The sequence below is a fragment of the Phascolarctos cinereus genome, unplaced genomic scaffold, assembly GCF_003287225.1.
Source record: "Phascolarctos cinereus isolate Bilbo 61053 unplaced genomic scaffold, phaCin_HiC Scaffold_2;HRSCAF=192, whole genome shotgun sequence".
NCBI classification, from domain to species: Eukaryota; Metazoa; Chordata; class Mammalia; order Diprotodontia; family Phascolarctidae; genus Phascolarctos; species Phascolarctos cinereus.
This window is the reverse complement of record NW_027555625.1, coordinates 390391240-390410730: the sequence shown is the minus strand read 5'-3', so window position 1 is coordinate 390410730 and position 19491 is coordinate 390391240. Positions and strand designations below refer to the sequence as shown.

Sequence of the window (19491 nt, the reverse complement as noted above, 5' to 3'; positions counted from 1 at the left end):
GGCAATGGGGTTAAGTAACTTGCCCAGGGTCACATAGCTAGTAAGTGTCAAGTATCTGAGGTCAGATTTGAACTCAGGTTCTCCTGACTCCAGAGCTGGCGCTCTATTCACTATGCCACCTAGCGGCCCCTATCATTTTTTATGTCACTCCCTTGCTCAATAACCTAAATTGTTTCTCTGTTGCCTGCTTCATGTGTCAGGTGTAAATTCCTGGGCCTGGTTTCTAAATCTCTCTAACCCAACAGATCTCTCCCAATTTGTTTCCCATTATTTCCCATGCCCATATTCATTCTAAATTTGCTCAGACTGCTCCCCCTGGCTTCCCACATCCAAATCCTACTCAACTTTCAATGGCTGTGAAGGAAGGCTGGGCCGAATGTGTCTACTTTTTTATTGTGCTACATCATTTCTGGAGACAGTGTGGCATAGTGGAGAGAGGGTTGACTTTGGAATCAGAAAGACATGGGTTTAAGTCCTGCTTTTGATACATCCTAGGTGTGTGACCATGGTCCAATCACTTAAACTCTCTGGGAGTCAGTTTTCTTATTTGTAAAATGAGGGGGTTGGGCTAGATCAGGGGTGGGAAACCTGAGGCCTCGAGGCCATGTATGACCTTCTAGGTCCTCAGGTGTGGCCTTTTGACTGAGTCTTTTACTGAACAAATTCTTTTATTAAGGTGATTGGTTCTGTGAAGTTTGGATTCAGTCAAAGGGCCGCACTTGAGGACCTAGAAGACCACATGTGGCCTTGAGGCCACAGTTTCCCCACCCCTGGGCTTGATGGTTCCTAAGGTCCCTTTCAGCTCTGAATCTATGATCCCAGGAATAAAGTTCTTTTTTCCATCTCCACAACTTAATTACTTCTATTTTTTGCCCTTGGGCCAAGCCAAAAACACAAAAATAAATCAGATCTCTCTTCCATATAGCAGCCCTTTAAGTACCTGAAGACTGTGAGGTCCAAAATTGTTCAATCTGCAATAAAAGATACTGAGGCAGAGCTCTAAGCCAATAACCATTTATTAAAGGGACATGGCCACTTTAATGAATGGGACCTTAGATCTTCCTCAGTATACGAGGTGCTGACCTTCCTCCATGGCCTTAGTTTTATAGTGCTTTATACCTGGGCAATAGAGAGGAAGCCAAGTAAAATACAGAGTTTCAATGGTTGATAAACCTTGACCCTGACCCTCTAGGAGGGTCTACATAAAATACAGAATCCTGTGACTGACAAATCTGTCGTGACTTTCCAGGAGGGCCTACTGATCCAATGTGCAGATCCATGGGCTGGGCTGATGGTCGTGATGTCAAAATATCCACATGGGCTGATGGGCTGGTAGACTGTCAGGCCACGGGCTGGCAAATAGGATCACTTGTTGGCCAAATGCTCTTGGCCATCTTCTCATGTTGGACAACAGAGTGACGAAGGGCGGAGGGCAAGGATTTTTCATATCACTGAGTCATGTCTGCCATGCTGGGCTTTGTCCCCCACTCAGCAGGAAGAAAGGGTGGAGGTCCTCTAGTTAGCTTCCTGTGATTAAGCAAGTGAACTTTAGAACAAGTCAGTAACTTACAGTTTGTAGTTTTGGGGCCTATTATAAGAAAGAATCTATCTAACCTTATCTAATATGGAAAATATGTATTAATATTGATATTAATTGATTATACTGACTGAATGGATATTAATAGATAAATATAACAGAAATAATCACTTCCCCTATGGAATCATACTAAATTGAATAATGTTGATTTGAATAAAAATACAATAAATCAGTCCTTACAAGACAGTCTGTCAGACCCTACCTAAAACTTCTTTTCTCCAGACTAAATAACCCATTTCTTTGAGCAATTATTATATTGCATGATCTCAAAGTTCTTCACCTTCTGAGTATCCTCAGTGCGGTTCCTGTTTAGTTTGGGTTTATTTACTTGGTTTGATTTGAACCAGTTCACTTGAAAGGTCTTAGGACTCTGTGTGTTTGGTGGTATTTTTCACCTTTTGGGTAAAATATTTTTTTCAGTTTATGGCATAATTTATTAAAAACCAGGCCAGAAAATTAGTGTTTTCTTGGTTCTGGTTATGCAATCTGTTTGGTTCAACACCTTAAGGACTGTGCTCTATGTCCGATACTCTGTGTCCAAGTCTCTCTTTGGCAATCATTTTGAACTTAATAAACACTAAATAAAATGGTCATTTTTATATACATAGTAGGACAGGAAAAAAAAGGATTGTACATGAAAATGGGGATCTCTTTTAGTTGTAGCTATCCTTCTCTGTGATTCTTTTTCTCTTTTTATGCATTAAAAATGTTCCAACGACATTCTTTTCTCTTTTGTTTTTTCTTTTTCTTTCTTGGCTACCCTATGCCTACTTCTGGCACCCCTCCCCTAAATTGGTAAACAAAACAAAACAAAGCCATAACAAACATTCACAGTCAAGCAAACAACAATAATAACAATGAAATAAAAACTTCCCATATTGGCCATATTTGAAAATGTCAGCCTCATCCTGTATCTTGAGTCTATCACATCTCTAACAAGAGGTAGGTAATATGCTTCATTATTAGTCCTTTAGAACCATAATTGGTCAATGCACTGATCAGTGTTTTTAGCAAAGACATTCATTCTTGCAATCCTGGAAGGGAATACTGTACTAAGTGGCCTACTTAAAAGTTTTCTTTTTAATACCATGTAATTTAGCTAAAGGTTTTTCAGAGAAATTCATTTCTCGGCCACAGAATCTGGGTCTATTCATAGAATGTATATAGCCCCAGGTCGACTTGTGTAGTATCACAATTCAATCCAATTGACATTTATTAATCTGTGCTCTTTGCCAGTCACTGTGTTAGGTTGTGGTTCTGGACATTTAGGTGGTGAAAGAGACAGAACAGTGAGTCAGAAAGATATGAATTCAAATTTAACCTCTAATATTATTAGCTGTATGACCCTGGGCAAATCATTTAACTTCTGTCTGCCTCAGTTTCCTCAACTCTAAAATGTTGATAATAATAATACCTACCTCCCAGAGTCATTATGAGGACTAAATGAGATATTATTGGTAAAAAGCTTAGCACGCTACCTGTCACATGGTAGATACTTAATAAATGTTTCCTTCCTTCCCTCCCTCCTTCCCTCCCTCCGTCTCTCCCTCTATCCCTCCCTCCCTCCCTCCTTCCTTCCTTCCTTCCTTCCTTCCTTCCTTCCTTCCTTCCTTCCTTCCTTCCTTCCTTCCTTCCTTCCTTCCTTCCTTTTGGGTATACAAAGAAATAGTCCTTCCTAAAGGACTCAAAGTACTCAGGTTCTGGGAAGTGGAAAGAACAAGTTAAATACAGATAAGTAAGTACAAAATAAATACAAAGTCATTCCTGGATATCAGAAAGGGCTAACAACTGCCTGACTCTGGGAAGTCCTCTGACAGGAGGTAGCCTTGAACCACCTCTGAGGCTGAGGGATAAAGAGGGAGAACATTCTCAGATTTCCAGGACTACCTATGTAAAGGTGATGAGAAGGGAGACGGAATCTCGGACTCTCTTTATCCCCTCAGGTGGGAGAATACCACTTCTGTTGCTCCTCCAGAATTCAATTCAGTTCAATATTCATTTGGTCAGGGCATCTTGGATATGGAAAAGTGGGGCTGGAGGCAGTTTCCTTGTCTCTCATTTTGGCTTTATGTCTAGTTGGCACTGATTTAATTGCCTTTGTTACAGAATGACTTGCTGTGGAGACAGAGAAAATCTCGGTCCATAATAAATTATTATTATTGTTATTACTATTATTATCATAATTATCACTTTTATCTCATTCTCGTCTTTTTTAATAGCGTTCAGATAGAAGTAGTTTGAGGATAAGTTAATACCCCACCGTTGTTCTTTCACATTAATATTCTGTGCACTATTACAGAAGTGCATAAAACAATTACTTTTTGTCATTAAAGAAGAGTATCAGAATGTAAGTTCATCTCCTGTAGATTAACTGAAGTCATCTCACAGACAAGTCCCGTAGCACACAGGACAACAGAAATGTCATGGTTCTTGTTCTGTTTCCAGTTTGTTTCAATTTATTCTGCTAATTTTCTATATTTTGAATAATTTTTCCACATATTTTGATGATAATGAATATTGAATATTGTTTTTGTTCAGTCATTTTGGTCACGTCCCACTCTTTGTGACCCCAACTCTTTGTGGGGGTTTTCTTGGCAAAGATACTGAAGTGGTTTGCCATTTTCTTTTCCAGCTAATTTTACAGGTGAGAAAACTGAGGCAAATAGGGTTAAGTGAGTTGCCCAGGCTCACACAGCTGGTAGGTATCTGAGGCTGGATTTGAACTCAAGTCCTCCTGACTCCAGGGCCAGATCTCTATCCACTGTGCCACCTTGATACTCTAGACCAATTCAGTTTATTTATTGGAATTCTTAAAGATGACAGTAATGATAATTATGATGTTGATGACGATGATGATGATAATGATGATACATTATTTGGAAAATAATAATAGAATGCTAGGTGGTGTAGTGGCTAGAGTGCCAACCTGAAATCATGAGGACCTGAGTTCAAATGTGGCCTCAGACACTTATTAGCTGTATGAGCCCTGGAAAGTCACTTAACCCTGTTTGGCTCAGTTTCTTCATCTGTAAAATGAGCTGGAGAACAAAATGGCAAACTACTCCAGCATCTTTTCCAAGAAAACCTCAAATGGGGTCATGAAGAGTTGGACACAACTAATTGACAAAACTATGAAAAGAGTGGGGTAAGTATATATATGATAATTTCAGTTTGAAGGCATATCCAGCTCATGGGCAGGAAGTTTAAAGCCTATATTTCATATCTCATTCCATTTTTTTTACAGACATGTTCACTTGGCTTTTTTTTTCCCCAAAAAAAATCTTTTTAGGGCATTCCTATAACAAAAAGAAGTCGCAGAAATCCAGGTAAATATAATTTTAATAGATTCCTTGCCCTCTGTACATTTCCAACGCTCTCTTGTTTTCATGCCTTTGTTTGGAATGTTCTTCCTATCCTCTTACCCCCAATTCTATCTTTTGAAATCTTACCCTTCCTTTGAGACTCAGCTCAAGTACTATTTCCTTTGGACATATTCCATGATCTCTTTTCCTACTCCCACTCTTTTCTCCTCTCCAAGGTTAGAAATAGTCTTTCTTTCTTTACATGTATAATACCATGTCCCGGTCTCATACATTCCATGCCAAAGGATAATCAGTTCAGATTTGTGTAAATGCCATATTTCCTTTGCTAGAGCTTAGGTTCCAGAAAGGCAGGGATCATGTTTTTATTACTTTCGTATCTCCTCCATCACCAAGCACAATGCTTTGTATATGATAGTTGCTTAATAAGTGGTTGTTGAATGAATGAATAAAAATAAATGTAGAATGAATTTCAGTCCAATCTTATGCATTTAAAAATTATGTATTGACCCTATATAGCACTCTATTCCCAAGTTTACATATTTAGCCATGACTTTTCTCAACTTTACTTCAGTTCTGTATTTCCAGCTGTATACTAATATGTACCAGAAAAGGGTGATGGTGGAGTGGGGGAGCCCTCTATCACCCCAAGCAGCCCATTTTACTTTGGGACAGCTTGACATATAAAGGAAGGTTTTTCTGAAATAGAATGAAAATTGCCTCTGCAGCTCTGCATGGCTCCTAGTTCTGCTCGCCAAGATCAAACACAACATGCCAAATCTATCTTCCACATGATAACCCTTTAAATATTTAAAGATGGCTATCCTGTCCCTTCCGTGAATCATTGATCCAAGTCTAACAGTGGTATGATGGGTGACAGTGCTGGTGTGAGCAAGGTTACCCCTCCCTCTCACTTGTCCCTTCTCTTCTATAGGCAGAAAGCTACTCCTCCTAATCCAGTTCCTCCTCTCTGGGACAGGATTTTCCTATCAAACTCACCTGAGGAAAACAATGGGAAGGAAAAAAAAAGTGATGGCATTGCCTTTTTATGGCAGGCCTTTGATAACAGACTCCTCCACCCAACCTGTTGATTCATTCATTGTCTAGAGGTAGTGGTTTTCAAATATTTTGGTCTCAGGATTCCTTTACATGCTTAAAAATTATTGAAGACCCTCCCATCCTGCCCCCAAGAGCTTTTGCTTATTTAGTTTAGACCTCCAGGTCCATATTAGAAATCAAAGTGTCATAGTATTATTATGAAAATAGTTTTGACCTCGTGGACCTCCTGAAAGGGTCTCAGGGATCCCCAGGGATCATTGGATCACACTTTGGGAAGCACTGCCCTAGAAGACTCTGAATAGCTGTTCCCCTTGGTTCCTATTTTGAGATGGCATAAAAATGAATTAGCGCAGCTAGGTGGTACAGTGGATAGACCACCAGTCCTGGAGTCAGGAAGACTAATTTTCCTGAGTTCAAATCTGGCCTCAGATACTTACTAGTTATGTGACCCTGGGCAAGTCACTTCACCCTGTTTGCCTCAGTTTTCTCACCTATAAAATGAGCTGGAGAAGGAAATGGTAATCTACTGCAATATCTTTGCCAAGAAAGCCACAAACAGGGTCATGAAAGTCAAACACAACTGAAATGACTGGACAACAACAACGAAAATGAACGCATAACGCTATTGTTGGCGTTGTTGCTCGAAGCCCCTAGCCAAGAAATCACACTCCAGCAAAAGACACGACAGGCCTAAGATCTATTTCTCCTTCCAAATGTAGATGCTCTCTTCTTGTTTCTCTCTACTACGTTTGGGTAGTCACAGCCATGGGCTGGCAATGCAGTGGTTAATTACATTTGTCATACTAGCTGAATAGTTATAGTAGTTGACAAGTAAACAGAACATCCAACCAGCTTTTTAGAAGCAGAGCTAAATTTTGAGAAACTGGCACATAACCTCCAAGGAGAGAAGGATGGGAAGGCAAAGATCAGTGTCAAGAGTTCTAATGGGTTTCAGCAAAGCAGTGCCTGCTCTGTCTCTTCTTCATTGTTCACTCATGCATCCCTCATCATGGAGTCTTGGCATCTGCTCCTCATGGCAGCAGACCTTTTCTTTTGTCTTCTTCAGTTCTGCTCTTCCTTTTGGTCATTGCCAACCCACTTCTTCCTTGTGCTGCATGCTCTCCTTTTGCATTGCTTCTGCTTTTCCATTCCATTAATACAGCAAAAGCTAGTGTGTTGGCCAAAGTCTGGCCCTGCCATGTACAAGGTCAGCACAATTCTCTGGGAATTCTGTAAGAGCCCTGGTCTTGAGGTCCCTCGTCTGGTCACTACCTCAAGATATGCTCCTTGTCCACATCCTCCTAGAACTGAATGCCATACATCAAATGCTGTGAGACCAAGGCAGAGTTTGATAGGGTTACTGGATAATCAGGTTTAGAACCGTAAATCGCCTTAGTTAGTGATCAGTTCCATTTAACAAGAATCTCTGAACCTTCCACTACTGTGCTAGGTGCTAAGAATACAAAGACAAAGTGAAAAATAAAAGCTCTCATCCTTCAGCAGCCTACATTTTGTTGGGGATGATAAAATATTTACATTTATATGGCTAAGTGTATAGAATGAAATTTTAGGAGGAAGAGATCTCTAATGACTAAGATCTTCAGATTGTGGATTTAGAGCTTAAAGAGATCTTGGAAGTCACCTAGTCCAACCTATTCTTTTTACAGATGACAAAATTAAGTTCCAGCAAGGTGAAGGGATTTGTCCATAGCTAGTGTAAAGAAGTAGACCCACTGAATCCAGAACTTTCTGACTCACAAGTCCACCCCTGGGTTCATGATGCCCCACTTTTATTCTTTATGGTTTACAAGGCACTTCGAATCAATTTACAGCTGAAAGACATGTTGGAAGTTAACTGGTCCACCTCATTCATTTTTGCAGGTGAGGAAATCAAGTCTCACAGAGAGGAAGTTACTTGCCCAGACTCACACAGATACCAACTGGCAGAACCAGGAATCCAAGCTAGGTCCCAAGACTCCCAATCCCGTCTTCTTTCCATTGCATCTTGTTGCTTCCCAGGGAGATCAGGAAAGTCTTTCTGTAACAGTGGCATCTGGGTTGAATCATGAAGGAAGTTAAGGATTCTAAAAAGTTGAAGTTAGAGAGAATGCATTCTAGGCATTAGAGACAGCCACTATCAAGGCAGTAAGATAAGAGATGGAATGTCTTTAAGGAGCTTAGAGGGAGACAACATGAGCTTTTTAAAGCATATACAAAATAAACACAAGGCAGTTTTCGAAAGAAAGTTGTGCAAAAGGGTCCTGCAAAGAAAAAAAGGCGATGAGGGGCCGACTAAGAATAGATAAAATGTATGTGTAAGCTACCCAGTCACCATAATTGTACGGCTTATTCTGGGAGTATTCAGCAGCACATGAAAGCAAGAATAGAGAAGGTAATAATGGTAACCTTGGTTTGGGTTTGGCAAAGAATGAGTGAATGGTGATAGGACAAGGGATCATTTGAATTTTAGCCTATGCTTATATTTGTGTAATCTAAGATTGGGCAGCTAGGTAGTTCGGTGCATAGAATGCTGGGCCTGGAGTCAGGAAGATTCATTTCCTGATTGTGTGACCCTGGGTAAGTCACTTAACCTTCAGTGCATATCTGTAAAATGAGTGAGAAAAGGAAATGGCAAACACGTTCTGTGTCTTTACCAAGAGAACCCCAAATGGGCTCACAAAGAGTCAAACATGACTGAAAAACAATTGAAAAGTCTAAGATTGCAAGAACCCACATTCTCTTGATTCGTATTTATCTTTTACATTAAGATCTTCCTGGGCTTTTCTTCATCTGCAAAGTGAGCGAATCAGATTATCTCTAATATCACTTCCAGCCCTGAAAGGCTATGATTTTAGACTTGAAGAAATCATGAACATGGCAATTACAACAGCAAAATTTGAATTAATGTTCTAGGAGGTCAGCCCCAAACTTATAATATTGAACTGTTTAGCTTCTTTATCTTTTAACTGACAGACCAAGGTTGATAACTTGTGTACATTCTTCAAATGTGCTTCCTTAATTCTATACTAGTTATAAAAGTGAATCTTCTCGGGCCCCATTGCTGACGTTTGTTTAACTTTCTCTTTCTATAGTGTAATCTCCATGTCAAATCCACTCCCCAAAGACATAAGAAATATAGCAGGAGAGAGGCTGCAAGCTGAAGAAAATATCTACACCATAGAAGAGAACATTTATGAAATTCAGGATGAATATGAATATTCAGGAAGAGCGTCATGATTCTACAAACCAGAAATAACTCTGACGATGTCGTTACTTGTCTTATTTTAAGCCCACTGATCAACCTTAGGTGACCATGCCGTCTCACTCTTCAAGCACCTTTAATTGTTCCCTATTTTACATAGGCTAAAATACAAATTCTTAAGTCTAGAATTTAAACCCTGCACAATCAAACTCCAATCTACCGCTCAAAATGATTTCCCGTTATTCCCCATCATGTGCTCTCCATTTCAGCCAAACTATTCTACTAACTGTTCCCTGAACTTCACATTCTATCTCCCATCTCTGCCTCTGTGCGTCAGCTGTCCATCTTCTGTGCATGGAATATACAGAGAGCTTCATTTCCTGCAAGGCTGGACCCAGGTGTCACTTCCTCTCTCAAGTTTTCCGTGGTCCCCTCCCAACTTTCCCTTATTCTTACTCCCCGGTCATTAGTGTTTTCTGCCTTCTCAGATGATCTTGTTTTAACTTTTCTGTGCATGCATCATATTCCTTAGCAGAATGGAAGCCCCTTAAGGGCAGGGATCTGTTTGTGTTTTGGTTTTTATATTTGGGTTTATAGATATAGCACTGTGCCTTGTATATAGTAGGTATTTAATAAATTTTATAAAAATTGAGTTGAATTGGCAGGAAAGTATGTAACATCAGAGCATCATGCAAACAGAAAATTCATCCAAGGACAAGCCTGTGTATAATAAATACACTCTCTGGTAGAACAGTGGGATTATAGGACAAAATCACCTTATTTTGCATGTCATTAGCTTTATATGAATGCGGTTTAGCATTTTCAGTACTTAATGCAATGGATGGCTAGATGGCACAGTGGATAGACTGCGGGGTATGGAGTCAGGAAGACTCAACTTCCTGAACTCAAATACAGACTCAGACACATTCTAGCTGTGTGACCCTGGGCAAGTCACTTAACCCTGTTTGCCTCAGTTTCCTGATCTGTAAAATGAACTGGAGAAGAAAATGGCAAACCACTCCAGTATCTTTGTCAAGAAAACCCCAATGGGGTCATGAAGAGTTGGACACAACTGAAAAATGACTCAGCAACAAAACTTAATGCAATGGAGCAATCAAAATTTTCCTAATAAATCTAAAAACTCTTAGATATTTGCATTCCTTTCACTTCTGCAACACATTTTCCACCCCGACCACGGCTCTTGCCTTGTAGACGAAAGCCAATTCCTATGCTAATTAACAATGACGCACTCATGGAACCACAGTTTATGGAATTAGAATGGCCTAACAGAAAATCTCATTTTAGGTCATTGCCCTGTGTTGGACTGGGTAGCCAGGTGGACTGGAGCATGGAATTCATTAAGCATAGTGTTGGTTCAGAGGGGCAGCTAGGTAGCACAATGGAGAGAGTGCCGAGCCTGGAGTCAGGAAGGCCTGAGTTCAAATACAGCGTCAGATACTTATTCGCTGTGTAGGCCTAGGCAAATCACTTAACCTCTGCTTCAGCTTCCTTTTATGTAAAATGGGATAATAATGGCATCTACCTCCTATGGTTTTTGGGAGGATAAAATGAGGCAATAATTATAAAGTGTTTCGCACAGTATTTGGTACATATGCATTCTTTACAAATACTAGCTATTATTACTATTATTATTATTGTTATTATTATTATTATCAGTCACAGGTTTCCCTCCCTGCTGTTAGTTTTAAAGAATGGGAAAACTCTGTTTCATGGTCACATAGCTCCCAAACTAGCCAAATGTAACCGTTTGCTTTTTGGTGAGGCAATCGGGGTTAAGTGACTTGCCCAGGGTTGCATAGCTAATAAATATCAAGTGTCTGAGGCCGGATTTGAACTCAGGTCTTCCTGCCTCTAAGGCCAGAGCTCTATGCACTGTGCCACCTAACTGCCCCGATGCCATTAATCCTCAAGATAATCTTTGGTGGAGATTGTGGGTGATTCAAGCATAGCCTGTGTCTGGAACAATTCCAAGTATGTAGTCCCACTTAATTTTCAGCTAGTCGTACTATCTTTATATACAAAATCCAGCACCCTCTATTAATAATTATTATAAGAGAATTTCAAGCTTGGATGAGTCCCAAAAGAATACTGCATCTAATACCAGAGGACCTCGATTAGAACCTTGGCTCAACCACTTAACTACTTGTGTGGCATGGGGTAAATTATATAGTCCTCCTGGACTTCAATTTCCTTGTTTGTAAAATGAGGGGGTTGAGTTAGATCACCCTTAAGGACCCTTTACATCTGTGATCCTATGATTCTTCCACAACAGGGGCTCTTAGCCTGGGGTCCCTGAACTTATTTAAAAAAAATTGGGGGGGGATAACTTTCTGAATGTAATTGGTTGCTTCTGTAATCCTATGTATTTTATTTTATGCATTTAAAGATATTATTCTTAGAAGAAGGCCATTGGCTTCACCAGACTGCTAAAGGGATCCATGATGCAAAATAGATTGAGAATCCCTTCTCTATAACCCCTCATGCAGCTGAAGCTGCATGTGCTGGGGAACTCACTACCTCTCCAAGCTGCCTGCCCATTCCACTTGAGCAGAATTCTAATTCTGAGGAACATTTTCTTCATATCAAACTGAAATCTGAAACTTCTATCCCTTGCTTTTAGTTATGCCTTCAAAGATTGAGCAGGATCAATCTAATCCCTCTCCTTTATAAGTCAACAAGCCATATAAGAATGTTCAAATATTTGAGGACACTTCTTAGGTCTTCAGTCTTGTCTCAAGTCCAAATAGTAATGTGGAGTAGATTGTCAGTACTAACTTCGAGGGTTACTTGTAAATAAAATGCTTTGTAAATTGTAAATCTTTATGAGAATGTGCTCTATTATTACAAGGCATCACAGTTATTGGAAAGATCTCTGAGAATACAAGACTCGGTTAAATCCTTATTACCACCGTAATAGCTGGGCATCAGGGGAGAGTGACAGCCCTTGGACTTCAATTCTTCTGATTTGAAAAATGAGTACTATATAATATTTACACTACCTACTTTCCAGGGTCTTTCTGAGGAAAGCTCCTTGTAAGGTTTACAAGGAGCACCATATGGTACCTATGGCACTATAGATCAAAGATCTAGAGTTGGAAAGGAACTCTGAGTCTACCTTCTTTGTTTTACAGTGAAGGAAACTGAGGCCCAGAGAAGCTGTAGGTAAAAGAGCCAAGATTTGAACCTCAGTCCTTTGACTCCAAATGCCAACTTCTTTCTAGTATACTATGCTTGCCTCAAAGCATGCTGTTGTTATTACCACCATCCTTCCTTCCACTGGCTCAGTGTCAACTATGTTGGCCAAATTCAAGGTGGCTACCCTGAAAGAGAGATCAGGATAGGTCCCAGAGAATTAAAAAGTGTATCTTGCTTCTTTTATGAATTAATAGCCTGAGATTTGTCTTATGGAAATATTCTCTCTTCCTATATTATCTCTCTTTTTGGAAAGAACTGGATGGGGATATTTCATTGGAGATGGAACCAAGTTCTACTTCCTCTTAGAGAAAGCACATTGGCATAGAGCCATTTGAGAGGGTCCCTTTATTATCAGTCACAACTGCCTCCTTGAAAGGTCTGTGAGCAGGAAAAAAAAAATCCCTGCTATAAGGTTTTTCTATTGAATAGTTCAAAGTGTGACATTATAGCTTTCTATCCCAGAGTGCCAAACACTAACCCCAGAGCTCCAATATCAGTTTATTAATGAGACCAAATTGATCTTCACTTCTGAACTCCCCTTTTCTAGTTCAAATACTCCAGCACTCATTATCCACCTTCTATTTCTGCTTATTTTTTTCTTTCTTCCCAAAATCTCTTTACCAAGGAATGTATGAACCAACATGGGCCTGTTACTGCCAATGACATTTTGCTGCTTATCACCTCATGGATAAATTGCCTTTACACCATGAGAGGAAAGGGAATATATCGCCAAGAATGAAGACAGATCTCACATTTGTTTTCAGAAGTCATAATGTCACACCTATGGTGTGAAATATGTTATTAGCTTATAGCCACTTTAAAAAAAATTATTAATTTGTTTTGATTTATCAACAATTACTTCCACATGCTTTTGAGTTGAAATTTTTTCTCCCCTTTCCTCCCCCCCACCCTCCCCAAGACGGCGCACAGTCTGATATAGGCTTTACATTTACATACTCATGATACGTATTTTCACATTAGTGAAGTTGTAAGTAAAAATTAAAACCAATAGGAGGAACCAGCAGAGACATGAAACAAAACTCAACAGGAAGTAAAAATAAGTGATAGCGATTCCACTTCCATAGTTCTTTCTTTGGATGTGGGCAGCATTTTCCATCCCAAGGCCTCTGGAGATGTCTTAGATCTTTGTAATGCTGAGAAGGGTTCAGTTTAACAATATTAGTCATCACATAATATGGCTGTTATTGTGTACAAAGTCCTCTTGGTTCTGCTCACTTCACTCAGCATCAGACCATATAAGTCTTTCCAGGTTTTTCTGAAGTCAGCCTGTTCATCATTTCTTATAGCACAATACTATGCCATTACATTCATATACCACAACTTGCTCAGCCATTCCCCAACTGATGGGCATCCTTTCAATTTCCAATTCTTTGCCACCACAAAAAGAGCTGCTATGAATATTTTTGTACATGTGGGTCCTTTTCCCATTTGTTTGATCTCTTTGGGATATAGCCCTAGAAGTGCTATTGCTGGATCAAAGGGTATGCACATTTTTGTAGCCCTTTGGGCATAGTTCCAAATTGTTCTCCAAAATGGTTGGATCATTTCACAACTCCACCAACAATGTATTAGTGTTCCAATTTTCCCACATCTTCTCCAACATTTATCATTTTCCTGTTTTGTCATGTTGGCCAATCTGATAGGTGTGATGTGGTACCTCAGAGTTGTTTTGATTTGCATTTCTCTAATCAATAACGATTTAGAGCATTTTTTCATATGACTATAGATGGCTTTAATTTCTTCATCTGAGAACTGTCTGTTCATATCCTTTGACCATTTATCAATTGGGGAATGGCTTGTGTTCTTATAAATTTGTCTTAATTCTCTATATATTTTAGAAATGAGGTCTTTATCAGAGAGACTGGTTGTAAAAATTCTTTCCCAATTTTCTACCTTCCTTCTAATCTTAGTTACATTGGCTTTGTGCAAAAACTTTTCAATTTAATGTAATCAAAATTATCCATTTTGCTTTTTATAATGTTCTCTATCTCCTGTTTGGTCATGAATTCTTCTGTTCTCCATAGATCTGATACGTAAACTATTCCATATTCTCCCAGTTTACTTATGGTATTAGACTTTATATCTAAATCATGAACCCATTTTGACTTTATTTTGGTATATGGTGTGAGATTTGGGTCTATGCCTAGTTTCTGCCATACTCTTTTCCAGTTTTTCCAGCAGTTTTTTTCAAAGAGTGGGTTCTTATCCCAGAAGCTGGGGTCTTTGGGTTTATCCAACAATAGATTACTATAGTTATTGAGCTTATAGCCATTTTCAAGAAAGCAAAGGGAGAAATAGCAAAAAAGATGCTTTACAAAAATGGGCAGAAGCAGTATAGGCTCCAGAACTTTCATAGGGGAAACAATACTCAATTTGGGGTCAGAAGATCAAGGTTTAAATTGTGGCTCTATTGCTTGCTATCCACGATTTGGGTAAGTCACTTCATCCTGAGACTCAGTCTCCTCATCTGTAAAGGGAGGAGGTTGAATTAGATGACCTCTATGGTCCCTTTCTGTTCCTCTGACATTAATAATCCTAGGAGGAGACCTTAAAAATCAGCTATTCCAACCCCCACATTTTATTAGAGATTGAGACCCAGACAAGTTAAATTGCCTGCCCAAGGACACAGAGTTAGTAAGAGGTAGAGTCCAGGATTTGATCCTAGGACCTCAAAATCACTCTCTTGTTTCTACCACCATATACTGTCTCAGTTCTGGTACAAGATGAAAATCACTCAGCAGCTACTGAGCACACTGAAAGTCAGTCTAGTGGAGGTAAAATAAGAAGAATAGTTTATAGTGAATGACTCAGAAGGAAAGGAGTGGGAAGAATAGAAAAAGTGGAGGCAATGGGCATTGACTTTGAGGAGGTAGTTCTTCAGTGGTTTTCAGTTGTGTCTGACTCTATGTGGCCCCATTTGGGGTTTTCTTGGGAAAGATACTGGAGTGGTTTGCCATTTCCTTTTCCAGCTCATTTTACAGATGAGGAAAGTGAGGCACACAGGGTTAAGTGTCTTGCTCAGGGTCACACAGCTAGTAAATGTCTGAGGCAGGTTTGAATTCACCTCTTCCTGACTCCATGACTGGTGCTCTATCCACTGTGCCAGCTAGCTGCCTTCTGATTTGTGAGATGAAGGCATTAAACTTTCAGTTCTAGAGCTATGATCTCTATGCCCTAGCCAAACTTAATTTGGCATCATTTCCCACGCCTGGAAAACACTATGTTCTAATCTCTGACTTTGAGAAAATTTGTCTTCACTCAAAGTACAGCTCTGCTGTCCACCTGCCTGTGAAACTTTTCCTAATCTTTACCCCCCCTCCTTTTAGTTGTGAGTCTTCTCCCCTTCCTCAAATTATCTGGTTGTATAAGCTGTATCCTTCCTGCTAGCCTTCTCAAAATCCAGGAGGGTGTAAGCTCCTTGAGAGCAGGGAAATGTGTCTTTCTATCCTTGAATTTAGCAATGCACCTTGCACATAGGAGACATTTAAGTGTTGACTTGAAATGACTTAACTGAATCTCAATGGAACTACCTTGGGGGCAGCTAGTCGGAGCAGTGCTTAGAGTGCTAGGCTTGGCATCTGGAAGAATCATCTGCGTGAGTTCAAATCTGGCCTGAGACACCTGCTAGCTGTGTGACTCTGGGTAAGTCACTTTACCCAGTTTGCCTCAGTTTCCTCATCTGTAAAACGAGCTGCAGAATTAAATGACAAACCACTCCAGCATCTTTGCCAAGAAAACTCCAAATGGGATCATGAAGAGTTGGAAGAGGCTGAAAACAATTGAACATTGTGGAACTCCTTTGAAGTGGGCTGTATTCATTTGGACATGTAAGCATTGCTCTCGGGGTAAAAAAAAAAGCCGCATAGTTTTGTTGATTAGATGTTATTGTTGTTCAGCAGTATTTGACTCCTCGTGGTCCCATTTGGGTTTTCTTGGCAAAGATGCTGGAGTAGTTTGTCATTTACATCTGCAGCTTATTTTACAAATGAGGAAACTGAGGCAAACAGGGTGAAGTGACTTGCCTAGGGTCACACAGCTAGGAAATATCTGAGGCCAGATTTGAATTCAGGTCTTTTTGACTCCAGGCCTGGTAATCTATTCACTTCACCACCTGGCTGCCCCATTATTGACACTACATTAATATAGCTCAGCCCTTACAGACACATCTCAACCTTTGTGAGACATTGCTTTTTGCTTATTTTTCATTCCGTCTTCTTGAAATGAAGACGCCCCAGGAGAGAACCAGGTTGTCTCCATTGCTGTATTTAGTACCTCCAATAATAAAATAAATAAATAAATAAAGTTGTGAATATGGGCAATCTGTCCAAGACCGAATAATTCTGAGGCTCATAAGGCAATTTATGCTTAGGGGTGATTCTACCTTTGGGCTTATAGCAGGCTCAGTCCTACTATTCTCTGTGCTGTCCCCCTAGCACGAGTCAGAGCACACCTGGTTTCAGGGTCTTTGTTGAAGGCAGCAAAGCAGTCCCTTCCAGAACGGAGAAGATTGTTTATCCCAGAACTAGTTTGCTTTCTAATCCTTTTACCACCAAATACCAGACCATTGTTTGTGTTAATGATTGGTTTAAATCAGCTAGGCAAAAATTACAGAGGGGAGATGGGTGGGATGGAGAAGTTTGACTTTCAAAGATACTTCAAAGTGTGGTTATGCAAAGAGGTAGGGAATAGGATTCTGGGAGAAACTTTCATTTAGGAAGAGAGGGAAGTAGATAAGAGAAGAGCTGAGGAAACACAACACAAAGCATTTCTCCTGACTGGGCTTCACTTCATTGAAGGTGAGTGGATTTGTAAGAAAGCTTAAATGTCTAGAGAAGATTCCATCAATATAGGCAGACGGGGGCAAAAAAATTTTCTTAGTACTTTGGGTTTAAGAACTAAAAGGGGGCAATTGATAACTGATAAGAGAGAAAAATCTTATTTAAAAGTTGTGAGATGCTTTGGCTCATCTTTCCTCACTCCTTGTTCATTGACAAGTTTCCTTTCATTTTAAACCGAAGCCTGTTGTGAAATTGCTGGTGTGAGTTCTCCAGGGTCTGGGGAGGGTGTTCCCTATTTCCTCTACAATGAGCTCCCTGGGTGTGCTAGCAGCATGCTGTCGATTGATTAAAAGGTGTATGAGAAATGGGAGGATTTAGGTAGGAAGGGAGTGTGGTTCACTTTGATAATTTGTAAAGTATGACCCGGTGTAATTTTAAGGGGGGAAATACTAGGGGTGGCTGGGTGGGGAAACCAACTATTTTAAAATTGACAAGTCCAGAACATGCCATTCATGGCTGGAGCCAATAGCTGTCTTGTTGACAGAGGAACGGTGGTTCCTGGGCTTAGTTTATTCCAATCTTACTTCAGTCTAGTCCCATGACAATTAAAATCGTCTAACTAAAATATTTCTAAGCCAGTGTTGCATAGTGGCAAGAGAACTGAACGTGTAATTGGAATAATGCTTACATGGCTTTAATGTTCATAGAAGGTTTTTCTTTTCTATCCATTCCCAGCTCTGAAGTAGAATGTAAAATTGAGAAAAGGGACTTTTATTTTTGTATCCTCAGTACCTAACCTTGCACACAGGAGGCACTTAATAAATGTATGTTGAATTGAAAATATTGCAAGTATTATTAGTCTAATTTTATGGAGGTGGAAACTGAGGCTCAGAGAGAGAAAATTGATGTGTAGGATTATGTGGCTAGTAAATTTGGGACCTGTGCATTGAACCCAGGTCTAATAATTTCAGATCTAGTTCTCTTTTCACTACAAGGACTGATCAGCCGCAGTGAAACATGTTGTACCTTGGCCCCAGCATGGTGATGTCATTGATCTCTGAGTAAGAAGGTCGAGCAGCAACAAGGATTATTGCTCAGATGTGTAATTTACCGACCGACCTGTTTAACCTTTCTGAGTTTACTTCCTCATCTGTTCAATGTGAATAATCCACTAGCCACCTCTTAGGGTCGTTTGCTGAGTATCAGAGGAGATGCTCTTTGTGGCCGTTACAAGCCGGCTGTAAATGTAAGTAGCACCATCGTTACGTGAAATGATGTTTGCTGCCACAAAATTCCGATACAATTAAAGCAATTTTAAATAGTCTCTTAGAGTTGGATTTGACCTTGTAACTAACTTGTACTTGCTCAGTACAGACAAAGAGAATTTTAATTTTACCCTATCTGAGAGAAATATTCTGTGCTCTCCTTTGGAAATTGCTGACGCTTAGCATTTTATCTGCTCTGCATCCCTGTGCTGCTCTAGGAAAACAAAACAACGCCAAGGGGAAATGTTACCGTTTTATAGCCTTAGGCTGAATCCTTTTCCCCATCCCTATGCAAATAGATGGCTTGGTAAGGGACTGTCTCTTTGTTTCTGCCTCCTGTGACTTGGAACTTAGAATCTTTCGATAAAATGATAGTGAAAAAGTAGTCGTGGCCCACTTAGGCAGCTCAGTCAGATACTTAATAGATACTCAATACTTTTTTTTTTACTAGAATGTAGCATCATTAAAATTTTTGTTCTAAATTTCTTTGTGGGATAGAAAAAGATTTTTCAAAGTACACTGAACATTTGCATCTTTTTCAATATGGCTGAGGTTAATTTTGGTAAGTGCATCTTATATTAGAAGAGCATTCCATACCTTTTGAGCTTCACTCTGAAGTAGGTCCACTAACATCTCTGAGTCTCCTTCATCCTGTAAAATAGGGGTAATAATGTATTATCATGGATTTAGCCTTGGAAGGTACCTTAGATGTCATTGAGTCAAATCCCCTTTCATTTACGCTTGAGGAAACCTAGATCCAGAGAGTTTAAATAACTTTCCTGTGGTCCCACAGGCTGCGCCAGGCAAGGAAAAAACACGCATTTAAACTCAGGTCCACTGTCTCCCACAGCACTCCTTTTAGTGTCCCAAGATAGAGTTACAGGGTTGTTTTGAAGAAAAAACTTTACAAAGCTCCTGAGAAATGTGAATCATTCTCATTTTATTGTTGAGAAAATTGATGAACAGAATACAGGTACATATGGATAATAAGTGATGGAGATGTAGAGAGAGAGGGAGAGAGAGGGAGAAAGAG

The 19491-nt window shown here is 39.8% G+C and overlaps 1 protein-coding gene and 1 long non-coding RNA gene across 2 annotated transcripts in view; one reads left to right on the top strand and one right to left on the bottom strand.

Annotated features, from left to right (window-relative positions):
• LOC110199715 (hepatitis A virus cellular receptor 2 homolog) overlaps positions 1-12016 on the top strand; it is a 29167-nt gene extending 17151 nt beyond the window's left edge. Inside the window, 2 exon segments of the mRNA XM_020974609.2 lie at positions 4887-4923; positions 9069-12016. Of these exon segments, the coding sequence (XP_020830268.2) occupies positions 4887-4923; positions 9069-9213 (182 nt within the window). The 3' untranslated portion in view covers positions 9214-12016.
• LOC144455980 (uncharacterized) lies at positions 999-19111 on the bottom strand. The gene is made up of 2 exons (XR_013484878.1): positions 19056-19111; positions 999-1527 (listed from the first exon to the last, which is right to left on the bottom strand). It is a non-coding gene; the product is annotated as an uncharacterized LOC144455980 (long non-coding RNA).
• Between the last annotated feature and the right edge of the window lie 380 nt (positions 19112-19491).